At 44.5% G+C, this 13,343-nt stretch overlaps 1 protein-coding gene across 1 annotated transcript in view; it reads right to left on the bottom strand.

The window, feature by feature from the left end:
- Window positions 1-741: 741 nt before the first annotated feature.
- SLC35F2 (solute carrier family 35 member F2) overlaps window positions 742-13,343 on the bottom strand; it is a 45,615-nt gene continuing 33,013 nt past the window's right edge. Inside the window, exons 4-8 of the mRNA XM_045797703.2 lie at window positions 9,680-9,839; window positions 8,450-8,606; window positions 7,873-7,925; window positions 6,241-6,395; window positions 742-1,879 (exon numbers count right to left, since the gene is read on the bottom strand). Coding sequence (XP_045653659.1) covers window positions 1,694-1,879; window positions 6,241-6,395; window positions 7,873-7,925; window positions 8,450-8,606; window positions 9,680-9,839 — 711 coding nt within the window. The 3' untranslated portion in view covers window positions 742-1,693. The remainder of the gene's footprint in view (window positions 1,880-6,240; window positions 6,396-7,872; window positions 7,926-8,449; window positions 8,607-9,679; window positions 9,840-13,343) is intronic.

Below are 13,343 nucleotides of genomic sequence, written 5' to 3'. Positions count from 1 at the left end.
CCACATCAAGATCCCTGCTCAGCAGGGGAGTCTGCTTCTCCCTCTCCCTCTGCCCATGCTTGCTCTGTGTCTCTCAAATAAGTAAACAAAATCTTTTAAAAAATAAATAAACATCCAAGAAGTGAGATGACAAAAGGTCTAGAAAGATGAACAGAGACCACAGTTGACCTTGAAGAGCTCAGCTAGTGGTGAGGAAGGGCAGGTAAACAGCAAGCACTCAATAATGCAACAAGGAAGATATGAACAAAGGCCCTGGGAACCTAGAGGAGAGGGGGCCTGGCCTGGATAGCCTGAGAAGGGCTTCAAAGAGATGATGGTTGAGCTGAGACTTGACAGAGACATGGGATGCTGTTACCTGACACTCTCCACTTCACCCGGAATATACAGGTGTTTGCTCTTAAGCAGGATATTTTAAGAAATAACATGTTAATCAAAATTAAAGTCTTCCCCCAAAGGCCAAACACTGTAACCTAAACTTTTCCCGCTCATTGGCAGCTGTGAATGGCGCACAGTGAAAATCAAACATCAGCTTTAATTGGCCACAGAGAATAAAAAGTTATTTCACTAACAAAAGAAAAAAAAAAAGAAAGAAAAGAAAAGAAAAAAGAAAACAGAATTCTAAAAAGTTTCTTCTGGCAAATGATCTGTGGGCTCCCTCTGATTTCCCCTCCATCCCAATGTAACCCCAGGTAGGTCTGCCTTACTTTACAGACAAACATGATTCTGAAAAGTTGGATATGAAGAAATCTTGAATATATTAAGTCACTTAAAAGTCCAGAAGGGGAGCTGGTTAATCAAAGAAACCACACAACGAATGTATTTCCATGAAATCAAAATCTTTTAATAACATTAACACTTACCAACAATTCCTTAATTACATTAAAAAAAAGTTTACATACAGTTTACAGTTTTTGTAAAGTGGCAGAGTGGTAGTTGATATAATGATGCTACATATTTGCACTTTGAACTGAAGAAGTATCACAAAAATCTCATGGCACATTACAAATCCTTGGTAAGAAGTAGTGCAGTATCCTCTCTGAACAGCGGAGAGAGGGTCCCTAGGTTTACCGCACCACCCCTCTTTCCTGCCTCGATGGTACTCACACTGGTATCTCAGGATTTCTCAAGTGCTACCCCACCCATGTTGCTGCCACATGCAATCCATCACCAGACCTCATTGTGACGCAGAGGCCACAGGCTCGTGGACAATGACGACCTCAGCAAGACAAAACCCAGAAGCGTCCGAGTGTGGAAAGCTGCTCCCAAGCCACCCTGGGCTGCCCCAACTCCTGATGTCCAGCCCAGCATGGACAGCCTGCTTGCAGGCTCTGCCCTGGCTGGATGACGCCTGGGCATCGGCCCCACCACGCTTTCCCACTTGTGCCTCGAGACCCCAGTGTGGGGCACACCCTGTCTCCCTGACAAGAACAGGTACTGGTCCTCAAACCCACAGAAACATGATCCCAGCCGCCTCGCCTTCTGCTTATTTTCGTATTTCTACTTTCAATACATTATTCTCTATTCCTTGTAAAATCAAACCACTGGATCCAATCCAATGTTGCAGTGCTCACTCCCCGTGTCATAATTTTCCAAGAGTCCCCTCTGCCGTCCGCAGGCTCCGCAGCCTCCCAATACCCGCTCCCGGTTTCCTGGGGAGCCTCGGGTACACATGCACGGGTGCCTTCCTCTCCAGCTACAAGGCAGTGGAGTGAGTCTCCCGCAGGTTCTCCTCAAGCTTCAGCCCTAGGTTGTCGATGCCGATGCTGGTGACGGGCGGCACACTGCTCTCTGGCGGCTCAGCCGTCCGCGTCGGGGTGGAGCAGTACAGGATGAAGCCCACCATGATGACGGTGAAGGACAGGATGTAGAGCCCGGAAAACTAGGAGGAGAACAGGCGATGGACTGTGGTCTCTGCCAAACACACGCTGGCTGCTGCCCTCTGCCAGCTGTGCTTTGAGGGCTCCCTTCTCCTTATCTTTTCTTCTGGAAGCTGCCTAAGGAGACACTAAGGCCCCCAACCCTCCCATGCGTATACTGGTGAATGCACGGTCTCGGACGTCACCTGTCACAATAGCCAGGTGGATCCTCGGATCACTAGGAAATGGAACTTCTGCCTCTCTCTGTGATACTCCTAGTTGTACTTCCACCTTGCAACCACTCCCACTTCGTGGAGAGACTCAAAGGTCAGCACGGAGACCATGAGAGAGCCAATTTCAGACCCTAAACACGGTTTATAATACTGCTACGAAACAGAGAAACACAGGACCTAAGATAAAATGTGGAGGCACAGATATGACAAGTTCTCCACAACCTTTCATGTATGCTAATGCAATAAAATCCAGTTTGCTAAAATTCAATAAATTATCTTCTCTCGGTAGACAAGTGTTACACAATCAGATTTATGGTGGACTGAGCAGGTTAAGATTTTTAGAGCTCGAAAGATGTCATTTTTCAGAAAAGTCTCAAACGCAAAGAGGTTACTGGTGTAAAGTGCAGTCGGACAACCACGGGGCACAGAGCCTGCGGGAGAAGTCTCCCACCCTCGCAGCTCCCAGAGGACTGACTGTAGCGAGAGCCCCATTCTGACAGACACACCACGAGGACAGATGGAGTTCCTGGTGACCCTCTCCAACACGCCCCCCTTTTTAGGAAAACAACCACCCTGAGCAAAATGCAGTAAAGACAAGACACTAATTCATTGTGTATTATGACTGAAAATGGCATACTGACATACCCCCAAAGTTTAAATAAATAGTATTATGCACTCTATATTTGCTCTTATTTAAATTGAGGATCCATACAAAAGTTCAAGTATTAAAGAAATTAATATTCTTGACAGCATGAAAGATAAAACACAGAAAGAGAAGAGCTAAAGACTGACCCAGGATGATATAGTAAAAATTTAAGGAAACTATGTAGCATAATGAATGCATAATTAAATGCCTAGGATCATTTTTTTTCTTGGAACAAGCAAACTCAAATTTATGAATGGTCCTGACAACCTGATTTTAAAGTTAAGAACAGAGCATGCTGGGGCACTTGGGTGGTTGAGTGGGTGAAGCATCTGACTTCTACTCAGGTCATGATCTCGGGGTTATGGGATGGAACCCTGTGCTGGGCTCCCCACTCAGCAGGGAGTCTCCCTCCCCCCCCCCCCGCTCTGCCCTCCCCACCACTTGTGCGCTCTCTCTCTCTCAGATAAATAAAATCTTAAAAAAAAAAAAAAAAAGAACAGAGCATGCTATTTTGTTCAAGCCAATAAATATTTTTAAACTCACTTAGATTTCATAGGATGCCCTCAAAGAGTTCTCATGCCTAAAAAGAGTTCTAATAGCTGACAAAGAAAAACAATAAGAAAACACAACAGGTTGGGAAAGAAGATGAGAGGGAGAGAGAGAAGAAGAACCCAGATACACTCCCAAAAGCAGAAGGAGGAACTAACCAGGGTTTTGAAATGAGTATCATGTACAGTGCCGGTCACCTCCAGCTGTGGGCTTCTGTGAGTCACTATTGGCTTCTGCACGTTAATTTTTTAAAGATGCTCAATTCTTTTTTTTTTTACAGATTTTATTTATTTATTCGACAGAGATAGAGACAGCCAGCGAGAGAGGGAACACAAGCAGGGGGAGTGGGAGAGGAAGAAGCAGGCTCATAGCGGAGGAGCCTGATGTGGGGCTCGATCCCATAACGCCGGGATCACACCCTGAGCCGAAGGCAGACGCTTAACCGCTGTGCCACCCAGGCGCCCCTGCTCAATTCCTTCTTAACCTCAAGCCTTTAGAACTCTTTAAGGAACAGTTTTTCCCCAAAGCAGGAAAGCCTTCACCAGATTCAGAGCAAGAGTCAATGGCAATGATGCCAAGTCAAGCTGAAAGCCAAACCTGGCTTTAGTTCTTGGATCCAAAACTTAGCATGGTCCTCAATACACCGCTGGCACTTAATAAATATTTGTTGGGGGAAAAAATGATTCCGAGAATATTAGGGAAAAGTAAACCTAGTTAGAGTACCCTAAACTTTTAAGTCAGTATTACCAAGTCAGTATTTATGCCCTCCTATAAAATGTTCACTGTTACCTGTAGGAAAACCTACATAACTTGTTCAAAACCCATCCTGTTTGATGGTTTTAAATGTGTAGAAGAAAAAGCATCTTGTTTCTCTTAAGAAGCAGGTGATCAAATGGAGTCTCTTCCCTTTGAAGGGAGAGACTCTAAGGGAATGAAGTAAGTCTCCTGAACGAGAGGGTCTTACCTTTACCTTTCTGCTTTTTTTTTTAAATTCTACCCTTTGTGTCCGGATCTATACTGGAAGCTTCTTGTGGCTACTCTTAAGATCAGTTCCAGAGGAGGCAGAGTCTGACAATGAGGAGTGCAGAAATTTTTAAACTTCTTTAAACTGTTGATTTTAAAAAGAAGAGCCAAAGTTGCTTTAGAAACTACATTTTTAAGAATTGGTGGTATATTGGGCTTATAATTCTGCCTTTAAAAACTGCTTCTAAAATGCTAGGTATTGGGCACCTGGATGGCTCAGTCAGTTAAGTGTCTGCCTTTGGCTTAGGTCATGATCCCAGGGTCCTGAGATCGAGTCCCATGTCAGGCTCCCTGCTCCATGGGGAACGTGCTTCTCCCTCTCCCTCCCTCTCTCTCTCTCTCATGAATAAATAAATAAAATCTTTAAAAATAAATAAATAAAATGCTAGGTATGTTCTTTAAGCTCTGAATGGTTTTCCACCCCTGTAATTTACTCTGAAGATCACAGAAGACCCACTCATTGCTCTACAAGCCCTGAAATGGCCTTTGAACGAAAACAATCAAATCTGATCTGGGTTAAGAGTGAGCTGCAAGGGGCGCCTGGGTGGCACAGCGGTTGAGCGTCTGCCTTCGGCTCAGGGCGTGATCCCGGCGTTGTGAGATCGAGCCCCACATCAGGCTCCTCCGCTATGAGCCTGCTTCTTCCTCTCCCACTCCCCCTGCTTGTGTTCCCTCTCTCGCTGGCTGTCTCTATCTCTGTCGAATAAATAAACAAAATCTTAAAAAAAAAAAAAAGAGTGAGCTGCAAGATGTGCAAGGACAAAGAAACATAAAGCAAAAGAACTGAGAAGGAATTTAACGTTCGCATGCTCTGACTTTGAGAATAACAGTTTAAAGTTATGTGGTAAAAAAAAAAATGACACACAAAAAGGCTTTTTCGTGTTAAAGTTAAGAGCAGTTAAAGAACAAATATCTACATGAAGGGAGCTTATAATAGGTAGTGACAGGTGTATTTTCAGAGCTTTTCTTTCTTTAACCTTGCTTCTTCCTTCCCACTTGGATACTATTTTACTTAGAAGTTAAACTACTAAAGCTAAATCAATATACTTGGTTTAAAAAGAAAAACACATAGGTCAGTGGGACCATATGTTAGTTACACAGATAACGTATAACCACAAGCTTAAGTGCAGAATAGAAACACCATCACCCCCTAGCGGCGGCCTCGTGAAATGCAAGCACAGCACCAAAATTCACTTTGGGGCCCTTGGCAGTCGTTTTCATTAAAAAAAAAAAAAAAAAAAAAACCTACTAGGCCTGCCAGATCACTTCTCTGATTCACTCTGATATTTGTTACTTTTTAATGATGCAGCCAAAAAGCTATATATACTCCTTTGGTCTAAGTTCAGGAATACCTTAACCAGCAAGTTTACAAAGATAACACCCAGTTCCTTTCATATGTAACACTGCAGGCAAAATGTTTTATGCTGCTTAAGCAGAAATTTCTGAGAACCCACTGAAAAAGGCACTGTGAGTTCATGGCCAATTCCTGGGAATAGTGTAAATCAGTGCCAAGCAATCTCTGCCTGGATACAAAATTTTACAAGGACAAAGAAGTGTAGTTGCTGTCCCCAAATGAAACTAAAATTATCAAGCAACAGCCAACATTTTCACTATTTGTTCAAATAACTGGGATAGCAAGCTCGTCGACAAGCATTTACTGAAGGTATACTAAAGAAAAACGGATTTCCAATGCAGCAGTTCTGAAAGTGTGCTCTCAAGACCTGGAGGTACCCAAGACCCTTTCAGAAGCCTATAACATCAAAACTCCTATTAGAAATACAAACATGACGCTGTTTGCCTGGAGTGCAGATTGTCCAATGAGATTCTTGCCAAAAAAGATGAGGCTTTATTTTTGGATCTAAAATAGTGAAGACACCCATGACTTCTTTTAGACCAAACAAGTGTTCCTATTTGAACATATCTATTTGCTTACCTTATAGCCAAACAGAAAGAGTCCAAAGAAAAGACTGTAGAGGTCAGCTGTCAGGATGCCCAAGTTGACAGAAGTGGCACTCGTGACTTTAATCACCAGCGGCATGAAGCTATACAGGCAGAACATACAGAGCGCGAATGCCGCGAACAACAGGGCTGCAGAAAAAGCAAAGGGGAAAATCTAACGTTACAGGAAGAAATCAGAAGGCAAAGACCCTTTTAAGGCTTGGCTGCCGTCTACAATTTCCTGATCCTCTAACACACTCTCTAAAGAGCCACTTGCTAATGCTCAGCATTGCAAATGAGACCCAGAAAGCCCTCAGGAAAACAATAATCATACTAATAACAAGATGCAACACAGAGGAAGGACTTTAAAATTGCAACAGGGTGTAAGACGGTGAAGGCCGTATGCACTTGTTCATGGAGTGACTGGTTCAACAGCTCTGGCCACCCCGCCCACCCCAGAGAGCGTGATGTTGTGATGAAAGGCCAAGCAAAGCAGAATCACTATCAAGAAAAATCACCCATTATCTTTTGTTGGCTTTTATCCGGTTCATTGGTTGGACATGATCAGTGTCACTGGACTCAGGATAAGTATTTTTAGTCATCAAAGGCAGCTGGCTGTTAGCCCATTATCTTGTGCTCATCTCATTACATTCAGCATTCTCAGAAAACACAGTACAACCGTCCTCTTCAGGACAGAGCTGGTCATGTGGGTGCTCACCATTTAGCTTTGCAACCACACCTTCAATCCCACCCCCACAGTCAACACACGCCCACTCACACCCACTCACATTCATGCACACTCATTCACACTCCGGCAATCCAAGTTATTTGATTGAATTAAATTATCCAAGCACAGCATAGGAACTTCCATGACATTTTATGGACTGTTTTTAACTTCTTTCCACCCATCATTAAATAAGGTTGGAGGAGTCTTTCCTAACTGTTCCACCACTGTTTTCTGCATTATTTATTTGTGCAGATGCCCGGGAATATCAGGTGAGAGTCGTAATGGAAGGTGGTGGGTGATCACACACCATAAGAATATGAGGGTTAACGTTTCCCAAATTGCATCGAGCAGACAACCTTCACACGAGGTTTGAGGACTCGCAATACAGATCGAGCTGAAAGTGACTGTGACCAAAGGTCAGTCTTGTTCAGCATTCCTAGCAAAGGAAAGCTATTCCTGAAGGTAAGGATTAAGAATTAACTCCAGGGGCGCCTGGGTGGCACAGCGGTTAAGCGTCTGCCTTCGGCTCAGGGCGTGATCCCGGCGTTATGGGATCGAGCCCCACATCAGGCTCCTCCGCTATGAGCCTGCTTCTTCCTCTCCCACTCCCCCTGCTTGTGTTCCCTCTCTCGCTGGCTGTCTCTATCTCTGTCGAATAAATAAATAAAATCTTTAAAAAAAAAAAAAAAAAAAAAGAATTAACTCCAGTGAAGGTTCATTTACAAGTTCTCAGGGAAAACTCAATGTAACCCCCCGGAGCCCTCTGGGTACTGAATTACTCTGTGATTTTACAAAAATGGTTAAACACTACTTAAATGAAGTATTTATTTCTTGACGTGTGTTTTTGTCACTGAGAGGAAAGGATACTGACCAAAAAAGGATAACCATTTATGTACATACCAATCTTCCAGTCCCACTGAATGCCAGCAATATCCTTATATTCCACGATCAATCTAAGATTAAAACAAGAGGTCAGAGAGAGATCCACAGACTCATTTTCACTAGTTTATAAGCATTTTAGTTGCCATACTTCAACTAAGGTGAGGAATTACATTGATCTTTTAAAATGTTTCTTAGGGTATAAAAATAAATATCTTTAATATAAAGGACAATGAATAAAACCAAAGGAGCCCATAAACATGCTTGAGGCCCTTCAAGGCACTTTTCAAATAGTAGCCAGCATGACATTGTGTTTTCCATTTGAATAGGGAGTTCATGTTTTCTGGAAATAACTGAAAAATAAAATCTATACTGGTAATGCTTCTACCCCACTGAAAGCAGAAATCCTAAACATCATGCACATGATCAGAAAATGTGGCGTAATTCTTGATATTTCAAGAAACTTCTAATAGTTAGCAAGTTACTGATTCCAAATGGGAATCTGGGCCAAATCAGCAATGAATATTAGTAGCTGGAAAATAACCACATACCATATAAGAGCTTATTTTGTTTTTAAGGGAGATTTATAGACTCTTACAGCTGTATGCCGCTGACAATGGTTCCAAATAAGCCCACCATCCCTAAAAACTCCTGTCTGCTCAGCTTCTTCACAACGTATTCTTCACACACGTTAGAAACAGCATAGAGGGAAGCCCCAAGCAGGACCAAGATGTCACCAATCAGGACGTCACTACCTACGGGAAGACGAGACACAAAAAGGTACACAGTGTCAAGACAGGGGACCCTTTCGAGCTTGTTTCCAGGAGTTTATCTGGTTCACATTCATTTAAGTAAGATTTTACAGAAAGAAACCCTGGTTTCTAGAAGTTCAAGGACTCTTACTCCTCTCACTTTCTGGCACAATTCTGCTGATTTTTCATATTTTGACCCCTCGTGAGACGACGTGACTGGAAGATGGATAGTGTAAGGCCTTAGGAAATGATTCTATGACAAAGAAATTAATGGAATTTATGGGAGGGAATTAACTAAAAACCACAGGGAAGGAAGTTAGGTGGTCAAGGTCATCTTCCCTCAATGCAAGGACACAGTGACGTCACTTGTACACTGGGCGAATTCAGAGACCATATTTAGATTTTATAGCAACCATAGTCTGAACTTTGACCCAAACAATGTCCAAGTGTTCTCATCCACAGAGCGACTGAAAAAGAGGCTGGTCACCCAGTGGACGCGAAGTTTCCTTTTGATAAAAAGCCAAGAATCCAGAGTAGGGGGGCGCCTGGGTGGCACAGCGGTTAAGCGTCTGCCTTCGGCTCAGGGCGTGATCCCGGCGTTGTGGGATCGAGCCCCACATCAGGCTCCTCCGCTAGGAGCCTGCTTCTTCCTCTCCCACTCCCCCTGCTTGTGTTCCCTCTCTCGCTGGCTGTCTCTCTGTCAAATAAATAAATAAAATCTTTAAAAAAAAAAAGAAAAAGAATCCAGAGTAGGTTTTTCCAGTAACTAACCCAGATGGATGGGTCAAAAGAGGATGATGGCAAACATTTAAAGAAACTTCTCTCTCAGGAGACAAAACACCACTATTTAGTGTGGCAAACAGGAGCAAGGGCCGTGGGCGGGCAGAAACTGAAAGCACACTTGGTAGAAGGGGTTCCAATAGCAGAAGCAAGTAAATCTGAAAATAAAACTTAAAAGACAGCTTAACCAAGACATGTTTTCTGTCTTTTCCCATATAGCTTTGCAATACAAAAGCGAAAACACAAGCAACACCTTTCTTCTGTGACCGAAGCAGAAGCAAGGACCGCGGCCTCACCTGAATTGTCTTCCCTTCCCGCTAGTATGTCTGCACCGACCATGGTCCCCACGCCCAGCAGACACACAGCCACGGCGATGAAGTGGATAACTCTGTATCTTGCATAAAGAATAAACCACGAGAGAGCCATCAACACAGGGATCCCAAAGCAGTCCAAAAGCTGCAAGGAAGGAGACACCCACAGCGTAAGCCATCTGTCCTCAGGCAAAAGATGGGTAAATAATCCTCAGAGTCTGTGTTTACTCCTGCTCGCCCTGTACGTCTCTCATGGCGATTTACCGGGATTACCTGGATTTGCCTTTACCTGGATCGTCTCACTGAAATCTTCACAGCCCTGTGAGACGGAAACCATGATTCCCATTTTACGTATGAGGAAAACCAAGGCACAGACAGGTTAAATGAGTTGCCCCAAATCCCACAGCTGGAAGTGGGAGAACCAGTGGCTGACCCCAGGGACTCTGCCTCACAACCCGTGCTCTATCTCTAGCCTGCCGCCCGCGGTTCTCCTAAGTCCAGCATCAGGCACCCACTCAGTCCACCAACACTTTCGCACCTCATGGGGGGAGACCCTAGGAGAGGAGCTGGAGTGTAGAGAATGAGACACAGCCCAGCCCTCAGGAGCATACAGGCTGGACAGACACAGAATGAATAGTCACACAGGCAGATAGTTCATTGTCGTGGGGCTAAGCGCTACCAAGAAGTACAAGAGATTGTCAGAAAGCCAAAAGCACCATCTCCCTGACAGTGTCCAACCCCACCCTAGCTCACAGCGAACTCTCCTGCTCATCTTCATTGAATATTCCATCACCTGTTGATCGTGGGTCCAGAAAATACTTCCTCCACCCCCGATAGTTCCAGGCTAGAAGGCAGTGCCAAAATCACAGCAAATTCAAAATCACTAGTAAAGGGAAAAACTGGAGATTTGATTCACTCGATTCTCGAATTCACAAATTCTGTGAAGTGCATTCAAGGATAAAATTTATTCCGTATACTGACAATATTCCTGAACTGGTTTTATTGCTCCCCCTGTTCTTTTTTTAGCCTTGTCTCAGATTCTCTCTGTGTCTGTCTCGTTTTGGACAAGGCAGGCCCCTAAATCTCCCGCAGCCTGCCCGAGCCCGTCCACGGCTGACTGACTGCCTTGCACTGCAGTGTCATTCCAGGGGCCGGCGCGCCCGGCACGGGCACCTTGCCTTGTTATTTATTCCAGCTGCAGAGCTCTAATCCCCTAAGTGCTTTCCTGAGCCAGCCCGAATAACAAACCATTAAACCACGCAAATGATAACAGCCCATCCCGGAAGACACCAGCACGATCCAGCCATAATGACTTAACAAAGTCTAAATGATGTTCCTTAAACAAAAAAAGGGGGAAAAAAAGGTCACTCTCAAAACTCTCACAGGAGACTCCCTATCCTTAAATTGTGTCTTAAAATAAAACTTAAATTTATTCTATTTTGGGGGGCACCTGGGTGACTCAGCTGCCTGCCTTCAGCTCAGGTCATGATCCCAGGGTCCCAACATGGAGTCCTGCACTGGGCTCCCTGCTCAGCGAGGAGCCTGCTTCTCCCTTTCCCTCTGCCTGCCGCCCCCTGCTTGTGCTCTCTCACTATCTCTCTGTCAAATAAATAAATAAAATCTTTTTAAAAAATCTGTTCTAACAATTTTGGTGGGCAAAGAGTGGCCATCTAAGGGAGCTGCCTATGTCATCCCGCCACTGACCAGCGGCATGCTCCCCAGCCAGTGCCCCTTGGCGTCACAATATGAAACGAAGACATGAGACCAAAAGATCTCACAGGTCCCTTCCTACCATAAAGTTCCACGACTCCTCACCTGCTACCTAGCACACTGGGTGTCTATCTACATCGCTTCTCGTCACAGACTACTCCTGGTGATGGATGCCTTCTCCTTGATGCATTCAGTCCCAAGAGCCTCCCTATCTAATTTAATCTTTAAAAATTATTGTTCAGCCACAGTCGGCAAGGCACGAAGTCAGACCCCCGAGTGGGGAAGGCACAGATACAAAACTGAGTTAGGCTCTGTTGGAAATACTTTATTAGAGATGGAGCAGGCAGGAGAAAGTGAGCTTGAAGGAGGCCTTGGAGATGGAGGACGGGGGCTTCAAACAGCACTGTGTTCTCGAAAGAACAGGGCAGCAGCCCAATGGAGGAGAAGCTGGCTGTCGGTGGGGAAGGAACAGAGGTGGGGTAAAGCGGGAGGACACACGGGTAGAAACCTACTCCACGGGGTGCCGACGGCCACGTCATGAACCTCCCATAAACCACTCCGTCAGCGGTTGCCATTCCAGACCCCCTGAGCCCAACCTCCACCCTTCCACCCGTACCGCAGATGTACTCAAGTAGAGAACCAGCTGGAAGAGCCGCGGTGACAGTCCCCAGCCACTGCAGCAGGGAGCTTTAGCGGCCAGATGCCCGTTTTATAACAGACTCCTTGCAAAGGCCAGAAGCACGTCATGTTTGGCAACCAAATGCTTAGGTTTTTCTATGAGGGTAGAATGAAAGAAATTGTTTTCAATAGTCTAAGGCATGCGCTTCAGTCACAAAGACCCAACTGTAAGTATTTTTGCTTAGCTGGGTTTAGACCTTGTACCAAGTCAAACCGGTCATCCTCGGTTGTCAGCAACCAAAGTTTCTGGGAATTATAATCAAGTCATTAAATTGTGCATGAGGTTAGGAGGGTAGATGTGACTAGAAACGTGCCATTTTCCACATACATATACGCTTATAACCCATAGCTAAAAGCACACTTAATCCTATTTCTGATGAACTTGATCCTTTAGGTAACTCCTGGTTTGTGAATGCTGGGTTTTCTAGGTGCCTCCTGTGATATCTGTCATAACCCATATTTCCCTAAACCAAAAGGTCCACTGAAGACAATGCTTAGCTCGACTAGCACAATGTTACAGAAGAAAAAATAGTTAGTATGACGCATTCAGATAATAGTAGCATTTAATGTATCTTCACATTGGAAAACTACTGAATTTTCATCAGTCCTTACATCTTCCAAGTGAAATAAGTCTTTTTTAAAAGATTTTATTTATTTATTTATTTGTCAGGAAGAGAACAAGCAGAGGGAGCAGCAGGCAGAGGGAGAAGCAGGCTCCCTGCTGAGCAAGGACCCCAACGCGGGACTCCATCCCAGGACCCTGGGATCATGACTTGAGCAGAAGGCAGATGCTTAACCCTGACTGAACCACCCAGGGGTCCCTTGAGTGAAATAAGTTGAATTACACTTTAATTTTTCCAGAGATGAAATAAGGACATCTCTGTTTCATATAGTGAGAAAACTGATGCATCAAAAAATTACAAATATAGGGGCGCCTGGGTGGCTCAGTCAGTGAAGTGTCTGCCTTTGGCTCAGGTCATGATCCCAGGATCCTGTGATCAAGCCCCCATCGGGCTCCCTGTTCAGCGGGAGTCTGTTTCTCCCTCTGCTCCTCACCCCAGGTCATGTTCTCTCTCTCTCTTTCTCTCAAATAAATAAAAAAACTTGAAAAGAAAAAAGTCACAAATTTATTAAAGTGTGAAGACTAAACCTGGCATTGGAGTCTCTCACTTTCACCTCCCTTCATGAAACATTTCCTCGTTAACAGTAGTGAGTCAGTGTCATGATACAGTCCAGAGTCTGCTCACATCAAGACAACTGA

This window comes from Ursus americanus, chromosome 16, assembly GCF_024610735.1.
Source record: "Ursus americanus isolate L20-20 chromosome 16, mUrsAme1.1.p, whole genome shotgun sequence".
Lineage (NCBI taxonomy): Eukaryota > Metazoa > Chordata > Mammalia > Carnivora > Ursidae > Ursus > Ursus americanus.
The sequence above is the reverse complement of the archived record's forward strand: the minus strand, read 5'-3'. Positions and strand labels throughout refer to the sequence as shown.